We start from the raw sequence: 23,365 nt of genomic DNA, 5'->3' as shown, positions 1-23,365 counted from the left end.
AACTTATCCAAAATGAAGTGGTCTGGAAAGCTTTACTGAAGCAACAGGGGAATATGAACCTGGTTGCCTCAAGTCTTCATTTCAGAAAGTTTTGTGTTTTCTCCAAAACAGAGAAAAAGCAAATGTTGTTGACTTGTCAAAAGTTTTCAGAAAACTGAATTGTCATCTGCCAGTTGACATTAATCAAAATCATTCACCCACATCCCCTGCAGTATTCAAAATATGTACTGTCAAATGCCAAGGAAAATATATTTTATTCCATTGTGCTCTGCAATAGACCTAGTGACGAGTTTTAGGAGTTTTGAGCAATAAAGTATTCATACAGTTTAGGAAAATAATTCTGTGTAAAATCATTTTCTAAATGAAGAGCTCAAATCCATCATTTACTGCTAAATGAATAAGTAAGGTATGCTCAGAAATGTTCTCAACTAATTTGATATATGTTAAATTCATCAAAATAGTACGTGTTCTAGTAGACTTTTTTAAAAAATTCTTTAAGAGCGAAATTTACTGAAACTCAATCTTATCATTTGCAACATATTATATTTGTGAAAAAACAAACAAACAAAACACAACACTGGATTGAGTAATGGCCCAACGTAGTGGAAAAAGGAAGAATTGTATGTTCCTGAAATATTGTTGCTCCTCTTCAAAGGAAGTAGTTCATATAATGAAAGTTTCAAATCTGTTAAAATGATTTCTTAATCACAGCTCAGCTTCTGGAAACATTAACCAAACCAGGTTATTGAGACTGCAGTTTAAATCTAGTAAGCACAATAACCATGGTACTTCAGCCCATAGCATGTTTTAGTAAGAGGTTACATAAAAGACCTTCTTTTCTTTGTGTCAGGTAGAACCAAAATCTTCCGTGTGGACAAGTGTCTTTTTCTTTTTTCTTTTTCTTTTTTTTTTGAGGGATATTTTTCCTAAGATCTTGTGTAGATTAACCTCTTACTGTAACCCTTAAAAAAGGTGGCTAAATAGTAGATAAAACCTCAATTCGTAAGAAAGTAGCTGATTTCCTAGGGTGAGTTCTAGGTTTTATTTGCAGCCATCTGATTTCTTGTCTGAGTGCAGTTTGAATAAGTGTTGCTCAGTTATGAAATGATTGTTCTGCTCTCTGCACAATATACATGCCTCAATGTCAATAGAAGGAGGAAACAGAGAAAGCCAGCAAGAAAATGGTGCCTTCGACTTCAATCTAATCTAGAAGTTAGCTAACTCAGATTTATGGATGATAGTTTAGTGGCAAATCTCAGCTAATTCTGTTATCTCTGTGGGCACAGGTGTTAGCAGAGCAAGTCAGTGTGTTGTAGTGCCAACCTGTGGTCTTGGAGCCAAGACCATGGGACTGCCTCTGTCTCTATCTGCTCAAACTCCAGTGTGTAAAGGTTAGTGTTTGTTTGTTTGTTTGTATTCCCCTTTCCATAAAGTTGGCATATAATATTCAGAAGCAATGGAACATGGTGCTTTTGTTGGCTCACTACAGTCCATATTTAGTGCACTTTGAGGGCAAACCTGGAAATATGTTTAAATAAGAGGAACCAAAAGATTAGGAATCAGTGTCCTGAAACAATCTTTTTTCACCTTGTCCTTTTTTAAAGGACAGAAGGAGCTAAAAAGGGTAACACAGGACTCTTTTATTCAGGCGGAGTCTTCGTGTCATTTTGGGAATCTATCATTAAATGAGCAACTGTATCTATGGTGCTCTTAACTTTGCTTCCAGGGAGACAGTTGTTTCTCATTCTTACAAGTGGTGATAATGAGGTAGACACTGGAAACTTTGGCCAACAATAAAATTATTCAAACGTTTTACTTAAATTTAGGTGGGGCCTTAAACTTCATTTTGCTATGTTTTGCTTTTAAAATGAAGGAGTTACCTCCTCCTATTTAGGTGACCATAAGCTATTTACTCTGGCTCAGCCAGGTGAAGTCTGAATAAAGAATTTCCTATCTGTAATAAAAGAGCTCTGATTTTTAAATATGTGAGTAGAAAAAAAAATAAAATTTATTAGCTAGAGAATTAATTATAAAATATAGTAAATTACACAGATTGATTTGATCTTTATATAAGATGACACCAGAGATTTGATTGATGCAAAGCTATCTTTTATAATGCCATATGTTTCTCCTTAAATTAATCTATTTTCTTCATAGTCCACCCTGTATTTACTTCTGCATAAGGCATCAGGCTAGGCATTAAATCTACATTTTTTTTCCAAATGGGTTACAAGCTAAAAGATTGTTCTTGGACAGGATTTTACTGAATAGATGGAAAAAAAATGTTGGAGGTAATTCACAAACATCACGGAGCCACTGAACCTTTGGATAAAATGGAGAGGCGCTCATCCTGCTCCTCCCCTACACTTCTCAGAACCTACGCATTCATTTCCGTTCTTTTTCCCCAAGAGAGCTGAAACCAAGATGTTCTGGCATAAAAGAATGATTGGCAATTATTATTTTGGGGGGGCAGGGAACATGAAAAAACATATTTTGGTTCAATTTCAACTAAATTGTTTCCTCCCCTCATTTTTCATTTTGGCAGCTAAACCAGGGGAAAAAAAAAAAAAAAAAAAAAAAAAAAAAAGGAAGAAAAGAAAAACTCTTCTCTTTAGTGCATTAAGTATATGCATGTGTTTGTAGTTTAAAGCACTTAAATCATAAGTGTCTAAGCATTTTTGCACATGCTATGTTGTGTACACAAGCACTGTTTATATGCAGTTGTTTTATGTAGGCAGGTGTCTACTTTTGCACATGGAAGCATTCATCACTTTTGTAGTTGCAATTTAGGAAGGCCATTGATAATGTGACCTCTGTTATGGTTTTTGGGGCAATTAGAAAAATATGCTGAATTATGATCTTGATGCGTAACAGACTGCAGTTTGAATGTGACATTACTTTCATCCATTTTACTAGTATGATCCCATTCTACATTTTTTGTTGATTTTACAATGGTGTAAAGGAAGTGAAGACAATTGTTAGAAGTCTATAAAGCATTTCTATAAAAATTCATTTGTCACATTTCAAAAATAGCACTGTATACATAGTCATGGCTAACACATTCTTCTAGCCCATATCCCTGTGAAAATCTTTCATTAATAATGTCACCACTTCTGTGAGTTAAGAGCACTATGCATTGGCAGTGGTTACACTAGAGATAAAGTGCATCCTCCCAGTGCCAGAACCTTATCACTTTACTCCCTCAACTTGATCATTTCTTTAGAGATCCTGGCATGGGGTGGCCATGTGTCTTGCTTTATATTCAAAGGTACTATAGTAATACAAACTGCAACAGGCAAAACAACAACAAAATGATTGTGACCTTTGTTTGGCAACATTTGTTGTTTCAGTTATGTTGTCACAATCTGTAGTAAAGATCTAAACGAAGCTAAGGAGTCTCAGCTCTTTGAGCTCATCATAAACTGACAAGAAACTTCTACCAAAGTATTGCTTTTGTGTAAAGTACAGCTGAGAAAGTTGTTGCTGTGGTAGTGTAAGTGGCCTCTGATATCTACTGAACCATAAGGCAGATTAAGCATTCAATCTGAAATTTCAATTGTGTTATAAAAATAATCGAGGAGATGTAACAATTAGAAAAATACTGTAACGATACAGTAAATTCTCTGATAACTGTTGTTCCTACTAATATGATTTACTACTGGAAAGGAAGCCTTATCATCAGGAACAAAATCTAAATACCACTTTTTTAGCATAGCTCTGTGACTAGTTCCATTTAAATACTTTCCAAGAGATAGACTGAGTTATTAAAATAGGTAGCTAGCAGCTCTGTAAGTCTCATTTCCTTTCTCGGCTTGGTCACACACTCACTGTTCAATTTTGAGGTTAAGATCCAAAAAGAGTTTCAGGTGCCTGCCTACACATCCAATGCTTTGACATCTTTGCTTTGGTGCTGCCTGGAAGAATGGTTTAAGATGCGTTATCCAAGTTAGAGCTATTGACATGACCTTCCGTATAGGTGATATGGGCACTCCTGATTCAAATCCTAGCTTTTATTCTGTTGATAGTTTTATACATTTGAAGGATCTCCCAAAAAACTAGAGGTTCTCTTCCACTCCCAGATGGCATGTGAAGGTAGCAGTGTGTATCAGCAGGGACTGTGCAGGCAAATTTTGTTACCTGGCAGCATACTGTTTCAAACATCACATTTGATGACAAAGATGTATAGAGGAGTGCAAAAGCTAATGCAGCACTTGGGAGATTAAAGGAGCGCGTCTAGAATGAAAGAGGCATCTGATTTCAAACAAAAGTAGTTATGCATCACATAGTTGTCATCACCAGTCTTCTATACAACTGGAAAACTTGGACAATTTAAGTTGCCACGTTAAACATCTGAGTAAATTCCACATCTGCTGTCTTCATGACCTTGGTGCTGAGGTACAGCAGGATTACTTCCTCCACTCAGAGATCTTTGATTGTTCTCAGATATTCAGCGGTAAAGCAAAAGTGTTGCAGGTTCAGGTACACTGCTCCAAGTATTTGGTGGGTCTGTCGGACATCAGGCTGCTCAAAACCATTTCCTTTGTCCAGACTACTAGAACAGGGCTAACAGCACAAAGATAAACCAATGTAGTATGAAAGAAGTTGCTCAAGGCATATCTTAATTTATATGGCATTAGATCTACAATATGGGGCACAATAGATAAAATCCATCTGCTCTGGCAAAGAATGTGTTTTGATGCTGTGAAAACCCATGAACAAAATCTTGAAGAACACAGGAGAAAAACAAAAGAGGAAGGCAAGCATGGCGAATATAAAGAGCTACTGTGATATTTGAGATGAACAGTGTAGTGTGAAAATCTGGCTCATTTCTCCTGAATGAAGCCGTGAAAGCTGAATGTTTACCTGCTAAGTCTTTGGGAGACTTCAGCACCAGCACCATCATAGCTTTAGTCAGGTGGTTCTCTAATGACACAGACAGCAGGCAATGCAGCTATTACTGTTCATGTAAACTAAGAACATCAATTGAATAGATGCCCTTTTCTATTGAATAGAAATATGAATTTACTGGAAGAGATTATCATTGCATATAATTTCTATTAAATTAGCTCTTCCTGATTATGAGCTTTATCAAGAACAGGAAAGAAAAATAAAAATAAAGCAATCCTCCAGCAAATAGTTTAAATGAGTTTGCTTAAAAACTGCATTAAACTGTCTTAGCTATCAAATGATGCAATCAAATTTAAAAATGATGTGCTCATAAATGAACCAGGAACAAATGTAAAAAGTTGTTATGGCAACTGAAATACTGAAGTTAAAATTATGGATCCCAAATCCTTGCAAATAAAACGGAAATGAATTTCTAAGGTAATTGGAATTTCTTTCAAAAATTACGTATCACAGCATCATCTTTCATAGTTTAAGCAGAATTGATTTGATGGCTTTCTAATGAAATATAATTATTCAAGAAGAATGTTTTAGTAGCTTATGAATTATTATCTTCTTGATATTTGTCTTTTAATCATTGGTTACCCTTGCTGCACTGTATGAGTTTTTTCCATTCATATGATTTTATTGGACATGTATGTTTTGCATCTGAGCCATTAGATTATGGTTGCTGTTACGTATCACTTTATTGTAGCTTACGTTTTTCTCTAATCCATTGAATCCTACTATAAAAATGCCTTTTTTTTTTTTCTTTTCTTTTTTTTTTTTTTTTACTTTGGAAAGACACTTTTTTTTTTTTTAATCCTAGTGATATTTGGCAATACATTTGAGTGGACTCTTGTGACATGTCTGCAAAACCCCGTCCTCAATAAGGCAACAATTTTTATCTCAGCAACAGCATTAATAATCATGAGGCCTTGTTTTCAAACAGTTTGTAAAGCTGGGTGTGTGCAAATTGCTGGATTCCTTTGGAAATGTGTCCCAGGAATTCCAAAGCTGTATGCGTGCAGTTTTCATGGAGTTTGTGGTTATGATGAGACACTTCCTTGTATCTCAGGAATTTTACTTCACTGAGAGAATGTTTGAATCAGGTACTGTCTCTGTCAGAACGTGGTTTTTGGTGTATAGAATCAGAAGAAACATAATGGAAATAAGTTTTGGGGTTTTTGCTTGTTTGTTTGTTTTTCCTACAAGAGGCTGAGCTACAAGGCAGAAAGGTTATTTCTGTCTTTTGATAAAAGTCTGCAAAAGAGAGACTTATGATTTGCTTAGTGAAGCAATATACACATATAGATTGCACATAGCATCTATATTGTTCTTGTGGAATTTTCATGATTTCTATAGTAATTTCCATGATTTTTTAATTTAATTTTTTTTTTTTCATTATAAGATGTTGGACTGGGCAATATCTCCAAATGTCATCTGTATTCCCCATGTTTCACTAATATCTCACTTCTATGAGAAACAATAGAACCTCAATAGCCTGTGAATAATTCTGTAGCTGTACCTTTTAAGTTATTAATTCTTGTTCTTCCTCCTTTATGCCCTTCCTCCTTTATGCCCCTCCTCCAGGTCTCTTTGAAGACAGCTCTTCAACCTATAGAAAGACTCTTTGAAGACATTTTGTTGTTTTTCATTTTTTTCCAGAGGAAAAAAATAATTCTTTCCATATATCTTTATTGCTTAAGTTTTCTAAGCAGCTTGTGAGTCATCTTTGCCCTTCTTCAAATCCATTTTTAGTTGATGTATAAGTACGCATATAACATCCAAAATCAGACACCATGTTCTTTCACAGGCTTCATCAGTGCCAAATTTATCAAAATAATTACCTCCATGTCTTCTATTTTCCGGTTCTAAATACAACCTAGAATTAGTTTTTCTTCTTTTGCAGCAAAATTGTGTTCTTGATATAATTCACAAGTCTTTCTTTTGTTTTTTGAAAGTTATTCTCCATGTCAGTTTTGTATCTTTGATTTCTCTATTTCTAGGAGTATTTTTTGCACTTGGTTTTGGAGTATTTTATCATGCTGATTTCTGACCATTCCTTCCATCTGGCACTGCCATTTGTTCCCTTCCTTCTGTGTTATCTACAGAAAAGTTTCTGCGTGTTTGTTCTTTGACCATGAAGGTGCTAATGAAAATATTGAATGTAGTCCCATCATATCTTTGTAATACATATCTCAAAATGTCTTCCTCTTTGAATAACTACTTTCTGAAAATGTTTTTTCTTTTTTCCTAATTAGATATGCAATCCCATTCTTCATTATGATTTTATCTGCACTGATTTTTTTTTTTTTTTAAGTTCAGACAATATCACCTAGAACTGTGTAACTGTTTTAACAAAGGTCAAAATATTCCACGTTTACTACTTTCCTTTATCTACTAAGCCATGTACCCTGTAAAAGAAGGAAATTACATTAGTTTGACATGATTTGTTTTTGACAAATCTATGGTGGCTGTTATCATTTTAATTATCTCCAAGGTGCTTATAAGTGGATAGCTTAATAATTTGTTTGGTATCTTTGTGGGTATCAAAATGAATTCTGTAACTCCCTGGGCTCTAGTTTTTTTCACATCATTTCTGTTTTGTTTTGTTTTTGTTTATTGGGGGAGTTTGGGGGGAGCTGTGTTTTTGTTTTAAATATATAGGTGAAATATTCTCTATTTTATAGTCATCTGGAATCAACCTCATCCACTGTAAGGTCTCAAAGATACTTATTGATAGTCCATAGATTTTGTTTCATGCTTTCAGGAGAATTTTGATTCTCTTCTACTTTGAATTCAACCAGCCATCTCCTTCCTTCTCCCTTGACTCACCTACCTGAGATAGCTAACACAAATGAAGAAAATTTTTTCTTCAGTAGAAAATACTTTCCTTGAGTCAGGAATGAGGCTTTGAGAGGAATTGGATCCTTGTACTTGAATGTATTTGTTGATAAATGAGTTAATAAAAGAAATGTAGCTGTTTTGTAAAGTTTTTTGGAGCCTGGAGAAGCATTCACTAAGGTAGGTAGCTGCAGAAAAACATGGTAAAGTCTGCCTTACTTTAGTACCCTGTGTGGAGGAAAAAAAAAGATTAAAAAAAAAAAAACAGGTATTTAGCATGCAAAAGACACTTAATTTCTGTCAGCAAAGACAGTCATATTGAAGCAGGCATTGTGGAAAAAGCATGAGACCACCTAAGCAGTCACTTTATTGTATATGTAAGTACAAGTGAATAAGAGCATATGGTGACAGCAGCTCTTAGGATCCAGCTGAACCAGAAAAAGGAACCAAACCTGTAGCTCTCGATGCAGGACAGTTGTCCTGCTTAGAGAAGTGGGACCACACACCTATATTCACATACAATTAGTGGACTGAGCCACAGTTTTTTTGGTTTTGTGCGTTGTTTCTACTTCTGAACCACAGGGAGAAAAGGAGATAGAGTAGATGATGCAAGTCCTTTAATTTCAGAACCTTACTATGAAAAGAGTAAAACATGCGAACTAAATGCCGATGTTTCTGTTTAAATAAGCACACTTCTGATGGTGAAGTTTCCTGTGAGCATGGATTGTTCAACCATGGGCAGTGTGGGCAGTAATCTATCAATTATACCTACATCTCTGCGCTTTGTCCGAAAAGCAAAGACACCAGAAAAAAAAGGAAGAAATCACTGTACATCTTTAGTCTCTGCAACTTTTTTTCAGCCTCTCTGGTGGACTTCAGACCTCTATATCCATCTACCAGGGAAGAGGCTTAGGTGCAAAGATATTGCCTCTATTACCAAGAATTCACCATTTCCTCGCTTCTGCTCTACCCTAGTTCCACTTTGAACCTGGTATTCAGGACAACAGAAATGCGTGTAAGCGGCAGAATGCTTTTAGCAAAACTATACCATTCCTGCTCTGTCTGGATTTGGACAAAACAGAGGACAAAACAAAAGGAATGAATTAGTTTTGGAGAATGCTACTAAAGTTTGGAATATGAACTCTGTGCAGCATGAGCTGCACAGGAATTGTTGGCTTCAGAATCAACCTTAAATTCCTTGGCAAGTAAGACACATAAGCCTAATACAAACCACAAATACATTTGACTTTTGCCCAGATAGAGTCTTTATCCTTTCTAATTTGTTGCTGAATGTCATACTTGCCCATTTTGTTTTGGAAATAAATATTCCGGCTTTGAAAATGTTGGCTGCTTTGGCAGTGAAGCCATGTTTTTAAAGCTATGAGATTTCCACTTTTTTTTTTTTCAAAAAGAAATTTAAAGTTTATGACTGTTTTTAGTTTGAGATTGGACTATCCGAAATGAAGAGGAGAGTCAGAGTTCTCCAGCACAATGCGTATATTCAGTCTATTCCTTAGAAAGGAATGCAATTTCATGATACTGCTGTGAGTTTGAACAATAGTAATATTGCCATCTGAAATCTGTAGAAATTAAAAAGAAAAAGAAATAAAAAGTGAAGAAGTTGCACCATCATCATAAGAAATTAGTGACAGAGTTGGAAACTGAATTCAGCATTCCTGAGTTCTGATCCCTGATCAGAAAGGTCAAAAATCCAGGTCAAAATCAGAGGGTGTTTCATGTAATGAGATAATAGACAAAAATGTTGGGTTCCAAATTAGAAAAGGTGGTGTATTTCCATTTAAACTCCCGGACAGTTTGCTGGGGGGAAAAAAAATCTCTGGTCCAGGAGCTATATTTTTTCTTTGTATAGTTACATAGACAATTGATAAGTATTTTCTAACTAGACACATTGTATGTGAAGATGAGTAAAAGTAGAAAAAAAAAAAAACAGGGACCTTTTAGTAGGGAACCATGACCATGGAAAGCAGAAGATAAAACTGGAATCTCAGATGCGTGGTGTTTCTTTCCTTCAAGATTTTACATTTGATCTTTTTGTTCAGAGTCTTCGGACACATTAGTTACCGTTCAGACTGGGAACTTGTGAAGGTGGACTTCAGGCCATCCTTCCCCAGGGAGTGTACTGATGATGACTATGAATCCTGGGATCTCACAAATCTACAGGTATGCACTGTCTTATGTTAAATGCCATAACTTTTATGTATCTGAAAGATTCATGTACTGCTGTGTGCCAGGAAAATATTTTCTAATAGAATTTGGATTACACCTCACAAGCTTTAATCTCCTTAGGCTGGTATTTTTTTTGATTTTACAATTGTTTAAAAAGTGGGAGGATTTTGTGTTCCCTTTAGTTGTGTGAACTGTGTTCTGGGAAAAGTGGAAATATATGTGGTGGTCTGCCATAATAATAGGTGGTCCTACTGGATTATGAACAATGTACCGTAAACTAAAATCTGTATAATTGATTGAAGCAATTTCAACATGCAGTCATATGTTCTGCCAACTTCTTGACCACATACTGTATTCATATATAAATTGCCATATGTAAAGCCCATTCCAGACATAATTTAGGATCTCAGTAGACTGATGCTATAATAGAGTCCAGTTGTTTTGTGCAATACCATTTCTGCAGAAATAATGCATTAAGTTTGTGCTAATCCTGGTGCTCTGGCCAATTCCACTTTTGGGAAGCTACATTCTCTATGTAATGTATTGATTAAACAGACTAATGTGAGGAGTTTTGCATTAAATGGGAATTAGTCATATTTATTCTTAATCATTCTAATTATTATGTTTATGTTTCTTCCTGTATATTTGTTCTCTTGCTCTCTGCATGTTTCTTTTTCTTTTTTCTTTTTGTATACTACTTTGTGTTATTATATTTCTCCAACTTTCACTTGCTGTTTCTCATGCATAATTTTATTGTTCTTTTTTGAAATTGCTGTGTATTTTGAAAGGATGTAATGTGCAACTGAGCCTAGACAGTAACATTTTCTTGGGATATCAACATTTAAATGTCTTACAGAAAATAAAAGCTACTAAAATGACTCTGATAGCATACTTACAGCTGCCCTATTACCAGTGGAGTATTAGATTCAGATGGTCTTAATTCTACCTGTAAACATGTGCCTAGTGCTTCGTGTTGGCTGCCTACACAAGATGTGGTCGTTTAGATAGAACTTCAGCCATCTGAATCAAGACTGAATTTTTAAATGTACTTTTGTAGGCTTGTGCCTAGATTATGCACACGTGAAACATGGGTTAAACTGCACTTGAATTTTCATGCATATCTTTGGATTTGTGCCCGGAAATATGGTGTATGTTACAACCCCATAATGTCCCAGCAGTGGATGTGAAAGCTTTGTATACTTACACATTTGAATTGAATTGATTTTTTTTTCCTCCTTTGATGAGTCTGTTATCCTACAGTCTCAAGTTCCAGATATATTGATCACATATTTATACTCTTGTCATAGATAATTTGCTATAGATTGCTCTAGAAATTGATGACTGAGTTGAGGCTTGATACCAGTGTCCAGTCTTGGCAATAAGACCAGCCTTTCCCATGACAACTTAAAATCACATCTGCATGGTGTAGGTTATGCTGTGCAGTAAGTCTGGTGTTTTGATGTCCAGGGTGATCGATGCATCATGGGTCAGCAGAGGAGCTTTCGGAAGAGGAAGATTTCATCATGGTGCATTAAAGGGAGAAGTTTCACATCAGCTCTCACATCCAAAGTCTGTGAATGCATGAGCTCTGATTTCTTATGGTGAGTCTGTCTGTGGACCTTCAGATTTATCACTGGAGAAATGTTACATAGAGTTTGATGGGTTTGTTTTCCTCCTTTTGCACCTCCCCCTGCATAGCTGTGTGCAAACAACCAAGAAACAATGCAATACATAGAATAACAGGGTGCTTTTGTGTCTGCTTTTGTTTAAAAACATTACCATGCTTTAAGTATTTGTCTCACAAATCCTGATGTTTCTCTCTGTTGATCAAGACTTCAAAAATGACCATTGGATTGATTTATAGGGCAAGCAAACCCATTCTATTTACAAATTAAGCCAACAACAGAAGAAATGCATTGGTCCAAGTGGCAAGGGATACGTTTTAAAAATCTAAGCTACCAAGAGAGTTAATTTTGCTGAACTGACAAAGTAATTGCAACCAGTTTTGCCCCCATGGGTACACAACTCCTGTTAAAACTACACTTAAAACAGAACTACCTTCATAAAGATATGTGTCCACCTAGTAGGAGATAATATTAAACAAATCTCCCTTGCTGTTAAAGAAGTAGTCTCATCTATCCCAATTAGATTAGTGAATAAAGTGGGGATAATAATGCATTTGGTGTTGATGTTTTTCAGTGATTATGGGTTTGAGCGCTCTGCACCTCTAAAGTCACAGTCTAGCAAGTGTTTCGCTGACTTTTGGTTTAATCCAGAAGCACCTCCCGAAGACTGTGTGCTGGGGCAGGCATACACCAGCAGCACTGGGTAAGTTGATTTTGTATTTGACTGGCTTGCAAGAGTGCAGGCTTCCACAGTGGAGGAGTGGTGTTAAGGAAATGTAAATGGGGCAAACTGTAAAAAAAAAAAAAAATGTTAAATGCAAGTGGTAAACTGCGCTGGCTCTGACTTATAGCTTGTGCAGAGGCTTCCTACAGACTAATGAAAGATAAATGTTACTTTACACATTCACAGCAGCTCAAAAACTAACCAATTTGAGAAGAGGGGGAGCTGTCGTGTTCCTTTTTTTTTTTTTTTTTCCTAGTAACTGCAGGGACAGCTAATAAGCATTGCTATACTTCTGATACAACTGCCTATTCAAAGCTTTTTCTTTTAGCCCCCAGACCACTTTTCAGGCTGAATCCAATTAATTTACTCCACGGAATAAGTAACATCTCACAGAATTTTCCACTGTCTCTCACTTCCATAGGGGTAAGGAGCTCTACAGAGAACGGATTATTTTCATGACCATATGGGACACTCAGAATCAAAGGAAAGCTTTAGTAACTGTAAACAATATCACATAGAATGTACACTACAATGTAGTCTGACGTCTGTGCTGAGAATAACTTGCAGCTGGCATCTATTCTGGCTTATCATAACATCATCTCTGTCGGTTGTGGAGATGAGAACCAAATGATGAAATGTCAAATCTGGCAATAGAATCATGGTCTCTGTGTATATTTGCCTTACTGAGGAAAATGATGCCTTTTGGGTTGTGGCTGACAGCTGTGATATGCAGAGTTTGAATTCAGTAGAGTGAAATCTGACTCCAGTTTTAAAGGACGTTTGAAAAATAATGTACGTGAGTGAAACTGATCTGTAAATACTTATTGTACACTTCCAAGTTGTTCTTTATTAGCTCTTGAAAGGTGTTAGCTTTTTTACTCTTCTTTTATATTGTTATGTGAAATAAATGCTACAAGTGTTCTAAGAAATGCATAGATTTGAGAGGAGTAGATAAGCATAGATAAGAAATTACTTTGACATATGTTTCTTGGTTTAATTTCTTCCTGATCTTTGGGATTTGAACCAACCATATTTAATGCAAAAGTAGAATGGGATGGGATAGAGTCCTGAGTTTGACAATAAATTTAAACAGCAAAATCCTGGAGCCAAGATCTCTTGAGCACTGAAGCCTGATGAAAGCTAGGAAGAGGCATGGCAGAGAGGACAGGAGAATACTCTGTTGATAGCAAATCTATAGAGGCATGGCCTGTAGGTCAAGGGAGGGGATTGTCCCCTTCTACTCTGCCCTTGTGAGGCCCCACTTGGACTGCTGCATCCAGATATGGGGCCCCCAGCACATGAAAGGTGTAGACCTGTTAAAGCAGGTCCAGAGGAGGGCCCTGAAGATGATCAGAGGGCTGGAGCACCTCTCCTATGAAGAAAGGCTGAGAGAGCTGGGGATGTTCAGCCTGGAGAAGAGAAGGCTCCAGGGAGACCTCATTGCGGCCTTTCAGTACTTAAAGGAGGCTTATAGAAGTGACAGAGAACAACTTTTTATATGGGTAGATAGTAATAGGACAAGGGGAATGATTTTAAACTAGTAGAGGGGAAATTTGGATTAGATGTTAGGAGGAAATTCTTTGCTCACAGGGTGGTAAGGCACTGGCACAGGTTGCCCAGAGAACCTGTGGATGCCCCGTCCCTGGGAGTGCTCAAGGCCAGGTTGGGGCTTTGGACAGCCTGGTCTGGTGGGAGGTGTCCTTGCCAATCGCAGGGGTGTTGGAACTAGATGGTCTTTAAGGTCCCTTCCAACCTGAGCCATTCTGTGATCCTGGAAGGCTGATAGGTATGTTTCTAAATTTGAAAATTCCATTGCATACAAATTAAATCCTGATCATGCTTCAGTCTGCTTTTTCAACAGCTTTCACTCAGTAGAGGCATGTCCCTGAGAATTTTTTTTGCATCACAAGTTGTTTTTTTATCATCTGCAGTCTTTGCCTGTTTATGAACCCAAGTAATATTCATTAGCTACTGCCACATTCAGTGCCTCTGATGGTGTTCTCCTGCTCACCTCCAATTCACTGTGCTCGCTGCTTATTGTTTTTGCAGGTACAGGAAAGTTGTTTCTAATGTGTGTGAAGGTGGCATAGACCTGCAGCAGAACTTAGCACAGCATATGTGTCCACTGATTGCTCCCAAGGGACTTCAGATCAGCATCAGAGGAGAAAGCCTGGCTGTTAAGCCTGGGGAAGACATCACCTTCATTGTCAGACAAGAGCAGGTAGTAATGAACATTGGCTTTATGAAAGTTTCCTTGCTATTTTTAGGGTTCGTTTCTCTCCTACCTGCTTTGCTGCTGAATGAGATTAATTTGTGCTTGAGACAAAGATGAATGACTTTCTAAATACTGGAACTTCCGTTTCCGAGTGAATCGGGCAATCCTGTAAACTCAGTGAACCACAAAGTTTTGTCCAGAGAAGGGGATTTGCCTCCTCAGCAGCATGTTCAGACATTATTCCTTAAAAGCATCAGCTTCTTGGAAATCAAAGGAACTAAATTACCAAAGTCTTCTTGAACTGAAAAATTCAACTGCTATATCAGAGAAGATCAGAAATGCAGAGAACCTTTAATATTTTCGTTTAAGTGCTTTTGAGAATCTGCCTTTCAGTAAAGAATCAGGCAAAGCTTTACAGAAATCAGCAAATAGCACAACATAAGTACATTTATTATGTATTAGTTATGTTGCCAAAGGTTCCCTCCCACTGCATTTTTTTACTTTTTATTGGAAGAGGCAATGCCCTGAGGCCCTGACCAAAGGCAAGGAGTAACTTTCAGATGTGGTGTTTGCCCTGGGTATGTTTTTTAACGCTTGCTTTTTTTGGTATTAGGTTCTAACTGTTATGCTCAGGTTACAGGAGTATTTCCTGCCTAACCCCAACTATTTGCAAAAACTTCACATATTTCGGCAAATCTGTGTGTTATAAGTCAAGCACTTGGGATTTATTTCTCTGAGAGAATCAGGAGAGTTATGTGCAGGACACAGTGCTGGCTAACCCATCACAGGTTCTGGTTCCAAAAGCTTGCAGAGCAGTAACAGTTGCATGGCAAGTTGTGCTTCCTTCTCTTTTCTCTAATTTGTTTTGAAGTGTTTACTGGAAGACTAGAGCATTTGGTTGTAATTTGGAATCTAATGATTTTGATTGGCAATTTCACTTTTTTTTTTTTTTTTTTCCTACTGAAACGTTCTGAAGCTTTCATGAATCTCTGCTGGCAATAGGTAAAACTTAACTATTCAAAAGTCTTCCAAAGTCAGATGTCTTGAAGGGAATCCCGTGCTGTGTTTCCTCAAGCCTTTGCTCAGTACACAGAACTGGAATGGAGATTTAGAAGAAATGTAACAGTTTGCTGCCCCCTATGGTTAAGAATAATATTTATACTCAAAAGTCCTGAACATTGCTGTTCATGAGCAGCAACACTGTCTTAATACTCCTAGACATGTTCATGAGCATTCTTAACAATTAGCGAGTTTAAAAAGAAACTACAGTAAGATAAACCAAAACATACCACTTTCCCTGCCGAACAACATTAATTTACTGGTTTATGTGAAGGCATGCTACTAGATGTGGGAATGCCAGGCATCAGGGAGTAAAGAAAGCAGGATGTGTATGTTTGGGCAGCTTGCAAGTGACCTTAGAAATAATAATTTACTTTTATATTACATTTTATTTTATATTATACATATGTATTTTTATATTATCAATTATTTCTTCCAAATTCTGTTGGCTATTTGTATTGAATAATTAATGTCATAAAAATAATCAATTTTGTGTGGAAATGAAAGTCCTAATTCCTTTAGGAATTAGGGGAATTAGGCTGAATTTCTTCTATGTGATTATTTTTTTCGTCTGTCCACTGCTCTGCCTTTCCTGGTCAGGGAAGCAGAAATGCCTTGGTGTTTCGGAGACAGCACTCCCACCTTTACACTAGGGAAGGTATTAGAATAAAACATTGAGAGAAACTTACATCCACTGGCTTTTAACATTGGTTTCTGTTTCACCTGGAGAAAATATACATATATACTTGTTAGCATAAGAAAGAGCTAACAAGAACTATTTGCAAGTTAATGCCATCTAAATGGATTCAACTTACTGGCACATTGCTAGCAAAAAGACATCTCTTTAGCTTTAAACTTTAATAATATATTATCTCCTCTGCTAAATTCTACCCATCTGTTGTCAAAATAAAGATGCTATTTGGAAAAAAAAATATTCACAGTGAAGAAGCTTTCAAGGTCCTTTATATGTGTTGAAATATGGTATTAGGTGTTTGATAACCCTACAGGTTCCTTATTATGAGTATTCTTTTACATGATAAGCAATGCTCTTTCATCTGATAAAACATGGAAGAAAATCAACCAAACTGCAAAATAATAAAAGGAGAAAAAAAAAATAGTCTGTTTTCCTTCCCTTTGTAATGCAAGCATTTGAAAGTTTTAGACTTTGTTGCCTCCTTTGATTTTACATTAATGTTTTCTATTTGGTATTAGATTTTGATGTAAAACTATTTCAGAAAATGGCTTATGGGGAAGTGAAGTGTTTTTTGAATCCTTCAGAGGGTGTCAATCCTTCTCTGGTCTGATTGCCATTTAGGTCACATTACTAGTGTATTTATTCCTTTCCTGGAGGCATTGATGATTTTTAAACCAACACTGTGCTTTTATAATATGAAGGATTTTCTATGAAGCCTGGTCCCACAACCTGTTTTAACTGCATGACTGTGATGGCAGTGTGCTGTGAGATGCAGGAAGGAGCATGTTGCTGAAGATAGAGGAGAAAAGGCAACTCACTAAGACACTGCTGCTAGGAGTATTAAGACAGTGTTGCTGCTCACAGCTAAAATGAATTTCCATTTGATTCCATCCATATGGCCAGTCCACGTAGCACAGGCCTGACTTCTCCCGTGAGCAGCCACACCATGACAACATGAGTGATGGGCATATATTTGTCCTTTGACAATAGTATCAGTCATTGCAGTATTTTAGGCCTAAGTTTAGGAAGACAGTATCATTTAAAGGAGCACTTAACAGAAGTGCAATGAATTGTAAATTATGTGAGATGCTTAACATGTCAGAAGTATTTGGCTGGTCTTTTAAAGTTTTTCCCAAACTCAGCTCAATGCTCTGCTTCATTAAACATGCATCTAATTTTGCAGTAGACCATGCTAGTTCTAGACAAGCTGGGAGCTCTGTGTAATGCAGTACAACACTGAAGAAGGTATCAGCTTGAATTCTGGAGGCCATACAGTTGACACTTGGAGAGTGTGGTTAGAAGGCACTGTGAAGATGGTCTAGCCCACTTAATTTTACTTTATAATTGCATAGGCTAGAAGTTCACAGTCAATCAGTTACTATGAGCCACTGGAAAAGCCATAATTTGCAATCACAAGAGCATAACACCAGAATTTAGGGCTGCCTTGCACCATTATGTTAATTAATGTCCAGATACACTAAGATAGGATTGATGGTTTCTGTGTCATACAACTTGGCTTAGTGGTCTGGAGTGTTTTGTTTTAAGGTAGTGCCTTACTGCAGAAAGTTAGCATACAGCATTTATTGCTCTAAAATCGTTGCAAAGAGTTCAGTGTTTTTACTGTAGCTACTGCAATTGAGTCAAAACATCTGGCTGGGGCTAGAAATGCTGTGATTCAGGAAATGGTTAAAATAATGCGTCTTGTCTATATAGGTTCTGACCATTTTAAATATTTTTGATATATTCTCCTTTTAGGGTGACATATTGAATACCAAGTACCAGGTAGATCTTGGTGATGGCTTTAAGGCAATATATGTGAACCTTACAATGACTGGAGAACCCATTCGTCACCGCTATGAGAATCCTGGGATTTACCGTGTCGCCGTGAAAGCTGAAAATGTTGCTGGGCGCGATGAGGCTGTGGTGTTCATCCAAGTTAACTGTAAGTTACATTTTTATTTTTATTTTTACTCTTACTTCTGCATACAAACCTTGTGACAACTATGAAGTAAAGAATTACTAGTCACAATTAGGAAAAAACACATATTTTTTCAGTAGCTTCATGCAATCTTCCATTGCTGTATGTTATTACTGTAGAGGCTTGTAAACATAATGTATAACAAGGTCAGAGTTAGCTTTGTTTAGATTTGGAAGAAGGATGATGTATTGATCTTCTAAATAGCAAGCATTCCTCAGTTCAAATCTCAGGTTTGAACCCTCTTCCCAACTCAAGACCCTATTGTCAGTCTAAGCAGCTAAAATTTAGCACTTCAGGCTATGTCTTTTTAGGAGATTTTAGGTGCTGTATGAAGCAAGTGAACAGACATATTGAGGAAAGTATGATCTCTTATACAATTTTAACAAAGTATAAATTGATGGAAGGATCAAAATCTCAACATTTCTAAAAGTCAGGTTACTTATTAAAGTCCTTGAATCTAGTTTTAGATCATTAATTTTCACAAAGTTTTAAAGTGTTACTCGAATTTAATTTCATATTGGCAGGCAGTATTACTTGACTTAAACCTGTCTCCCTCTCTTCTTAATTAAGACCTAAAAAACCACATTAAATAGATTCAAAAGAAAAGACAAATAGATTCAAAAGAAAAGACTAGCATGGCACATGGAGTATCATGCACCATCACAGGCTTAATGTACCTCAGTCATCTCATAATTGAAATGAAGAAGGAAACTCATAACTGGAACTGAATTTTCCTCTTCCTTCAAGATTCAAGACAGCCATTGCTTTGTCTGTTTTCAGATGTGTCAAAAATTCAGAAACAAGTAACATCAAAGGAAAAGATATATTCATTTTGTATTCTTCAGGTGTCTGTTTCCACTGGTGGGAGTGGTATCTTCCATCCTAATCCCAAAGCAACAGAAAGCACTGGAACCTCATACAAGGCTGTGCACAAATCCTTGTGTTTTATGTCAGTCTTTCTGGTGGGCTGCTGCTATATCTGCATTTTGCTCTTCAGAATCTGAGTGCAGAGTTTCCAGTTGTGCTTTGATTAACAAATGGAGCCCAATCCATTAATGCTAATGTCCAATCTCCTATTAAGATCAAATGGAAATGGTCAGAATCTAATTCTCCATCTCTGTTTCATTATCTGCTTATTCATTGTGTTTGTTTTTTAAATCATTTGACAACTCCAGAGAGCTCAGATAAATTACTTACAGTTTTACCTTTATTTTTTAGGAGCTTATACAAATTGAGAAGTAGATTAAACACAGAAGTCTGTAGGTAGAAGCACAGTTGGTAGATCTTTACAAGCAATGAACAGCAAAAACTACGTGTAACATCCTCTCTCCCAGGAGAATATCTTCTAACTGTTCAGAGGATGACAAATGGTAACAAGCCCTGATGGAAAGCTGAACAACTGCTTTCTCAAAATGTGGTTCTGATTTGACCTACATCTGGATAAACAGTAAAAATAAAATACGTCAATTGTGTTTTATGCAGTGGTTTTACAAATTGCAGTAGCCTGAGGTATTTTCTCAAGAATAAAATGGCAGGGTCTTTAAGAGGACTTTGGTACTGAAGTACAGAGGCAGTGGAGCACTAAAAGCAGACTTGGTTATTTCTGAATTCATCTTGAGCTTCTCTGTGGATGTTGCAAATGATCCAGAAGATACATGGACACATGTTACCCAGCATGCTTGAGTAAACACTTCACATGGGATTTACAGTGTTTATTTTTTAAAGTAAATTATGAGATTTGAGGAAACTAGTTGGCACAAATTAATATGATATTTCTACATTTTAGAGAAACAATAATAGCTGCTCAGGGCCAGTTTTTATTGTGGAATATCATAAAAGCAAAAAGTCCAGAGTCCTTCTTTCACTCTATTTCCATCTGATGTATTCACAGAGAAATTTTATGAGGGACAAATGGCAAATGAAATATTTTTAAATCCCATGAAGTTCTGTTGGTATGAAATGCCATGTAATACAGGACAATTATATAAAATTTGGCCTGTGATTTGTGCGTTCTGATCCTGATGACAAAGTCTACAACTTGTTAATAAACTGTAAGATAGACTAGAACAAGTCTGATAGTATAAATGTGAATAGATAACGCAGAATAAAAAGAACGCAAGAAGAAGTAGACATACATTTTCTTCTTCATGACATGAAACCAGAGTCACTATAGTGCGTGACTATGAAAGCTTATATATATATAATATATATATATTTTTTTTTGGGGGGGGGGAGCGGTAGTAGTAGAAAAGGATATGGAAATGATATAACAGGAAGCTTTAAAAGTGCACTGAAATTATAGTTTGGTTAAATGGTTAAACAGAAATAATATAAGTCAACTTCATTCCTAATTATGAACATTAGAAAGCGCTATGAAGCTTGTTCAAATGCATTATGGAATGATATGACTGAGAAGAACAGAACGACTTGCAGTAATTATTATTAGCTCTTTCCTGTATAGAAATGGCAAACTCATGATTCAAGTGCCAAACAAGTTCCCCTATAAACAAAATTTAGAAAAAGACAGTAACCTTCTTCAGGACCAAAGCCGTATCTCAAAATGATCAGTTTCCTCTGTGAGAATGGAAATATATGGCAAAATCAAACAGTGATGCAGATTCTCTCCAGAATGTATTTTGCATCATCAGAAAGAAAACCTGTTTTCTAGGAGGAGAAGATTTAATGGAATTCCTACAGTTTCTGAATTTTCTTCAAGACACCAGCAACAGAATGAGCATCTTAATTCAGCTTTGGTAAAGAAACTATTGAAGAAACCTTTTGTTTAAACATCTAGAATGAATTGAACTTGAATTCATGTAGATGGTTAAAGAGTCCTCAGTGAAAATGCAGAATGAAAGTAGAGCCTCATGTTTGGATGAAGCAGCACAAAGTCAGGTTGAAGTGAGGTGGAAAAGGAGGATGTGCACAGTCTAAACAACTTGCTCTCTCAGAGAAATTCAATCAATTTAGTCAGTGCATTGGAAGTGAATGGGAAGTGAATTCAGTTAATGAAAGAGAGTGAGAGAAAGGCCTTAAACCAATGTTAATTACCTTTAAGTTTGAAATGATGAGATGAAAGACCTTGTGTGAATGAAAAGATACTTAAAGTAGAACAAAAAAGGATGTGTTAGTATTCACTCTGGGTAGTGAATGCGTTTTTGACTACACAGCATTTTTGTATCCTGAACAGATCGTGCAGCTGAAGTTAAGAAATTCTAGTTGTCACATTATAATATATTAAAAAAATTATCATCAGATATTCTGAAAAATATACACTCAGAGGCCTCTGAGACAAAGATATACTTTCAAATAATGCTATTGTACTTTGAAGAAAAATATGCCATTAAGATAAAATCAGATAAATTCATCTTAATTAATGATGTGTTTCTTATATACAATCAGAGAATGGTTTGGGTTGGAAGGGACTTTAAAGATCACCCAGTTCCAACCCCTCTGCCATGGGCAGGGACACCTCCCACCATACCAGACTGTGGGCAGTCCACATACAACCTGGCCTTGAGCACTTCCAGGGATGGGGCATCCACAGCTTCTCTGGGCAACCTGTGCCAGTGCTTCACCACCCTCTGAGTGAAGAATTTCCTCCTGACATCTAAACCAGATCTCCTGTCTTTTAGTTTAAAACGGTTCCACTTGTCCTGTCGTTATCTGCCCGAGCAAAAAGTTGTTCTCCATTTTTCATAAGCCCCCTTTAAGCATTGAAAAGCTGCAATGAGGTCTCCGTGGAGCATTCTGTCCTTCAGGCTGAACATCCCCAGCCCTCTCAGCCTATCTTCATAGGAGAGGTACTCCAGTCCTCTTTATATACACCTTTTATGTAAATAATAATGCGTACAGCATTTGTATAAAAAAAATCTGAAAGGGACAAAATTATTCAAAATGCACACTTAGAGTACAGAGGTTATCTGTCTTGATTTGCAAATAAATGCTTCCCTGGTGTACCCATTTATTTTAAAGCAGGCATTAATGAGAGCTTATGTGTGGTGAGCCTTACAGCTGATATTTTATAATGAAAATGAATACTCAGCAACATTTTTATTCAGTTTTCTGCTTTTCACTTTGCAGTTTGAAAGATTTGTTAGATTTCTATTCATTTGATCCTTTATTACTTAAAATAAAGCTGAGATTGCCTTTTTATTTTTTATCTGAAATGTATGCATATGGTCTCTAAAATTGAACAGGCACCAAAAAAAGTACAACATAGAGGTGCATCTTTATGATCCATCACATTGCTCAACAATTTTGTTTGTATGTTTTTCTCTCTTTATTTTTATTTTTGTGAATTATTTCATTTTTGGTTGAAATTAAGTTCATCCAATTATACCCATAGCTTTCAACATAGAGGTAAAGGCAGGAGAGAAAGAGAAAAATAATTTCAGGACCTTATGTTGCACAGGTGACAAGCCTTTGGCAAAAAATAAAATAAAAAAAAAATAATTATTAAAAAAAAAAAAGCAGTAATAAATTGATGGATTCAATTGTATTTTAGTGATGGTTCAATGATGTTTTGGGAACTTTGTTCAGCTCCACTGCAGGCTTTAAATTTAGAAGTGGTTCCAGTCATTGGCAGAAACCAGGAGGTGAATCTGACAGCCATCATATTGCCCAAGAATCCTAATTTGACAGTCTTCTACTGGTGGATAGGAAACAATCTTCAGGTACATGAATTGTTTTGGCTGAGATTATTTTCAATCTCTTTTCAGTAAAGATTGAGTGACACTTTATTTTAATGGAAATACTACCATGTTACATGACTTCTTTTGGACCATCTTTCATTCCAAATAGACACCTATATCCTGTGCAAGGAGTAACTAACATCCCTTGCTTTACCACATGCTTTTAAGGTGTTCATTTCCCTTTATTCCTACTTATGTGGAAATGGAAATTTCTCTTCTAAAACTGGTTTAAATTTCCAAACCATATTCATTTTGCAGGAAAAATTGTGTTTAATTACTTGATGGGGGCAGGGGAGAACAACAACTTGTGGAAAGAGGTGCATTTGGGATCACAGCACTGGTGAATGATAAAACTTGGATTTATGAACTTCCATGTTGATTGTGTGAAGTTCTGAAAATCTAAATACTGCACAGAAATATATATATGTATATATTCATTTTATACCTAAGTACTTTCT

At 36.4% G+C, this 23,365-nt stretch overlaps 1 protein-coding gene across 13 annotated transcripts in view; it reads left to right on the top strand.

Annotated features, from left to right (window-relative positions):
* SORCS2 (sortilin related VPS10 domain containing receptor 2) overlaps positions 1–23,365 on the top strand; it is a 544,650-nt gene that overhangs the window by 497,255 nt on the left and 24,030 nt on the right. For all 13 annotated transcript variants that reach the window (XM_066996540.1, XM_066996538.1, XM_066996537.1 and 10 more), the window contains 6 exons: positions 9,792–9,912; positions 11,386–11,519; positions 12,118–12,246; positions 14,317–14,488; positions 17,991–18,177; positions 22,756–22,889. In XM_066996540.1, the coding sequence (XP_066852641.1) occupies positions 9,792–9,912; positions 11,386–11,519; positions 12,118–12,246; positions 14,317–14,488; positions 17,991–18,177; positions 22,756–22,889 (877 nt within the window). The remainder of the gene's footprint in view (positions 1–9,791; positions 9,913–11,385; positions 11,520–12,117; positions 12,247–14,316; positions 14,489–17,990; positions 18,178–22,755; positions 22,890–23,365) is intronic.

This window comes from Anser cygnoides, chromosome 4 (assembly GCF_040182565.1).
Source record: "Anser cygnoides isolate HZ-2024a breed goose chromosome 4, Taihu_goose_T2T_genome, whole genome shotgun sequence".
NCBI classification, from domain to species: Eukaryota; Metazoa; Chordata; class Aves; order Anseriformes; family Anatidae; genus Anser; species Anser cygnoides.
This window is presented reverse-complemented; position numbering and strand designations above follow the sequence as displayed.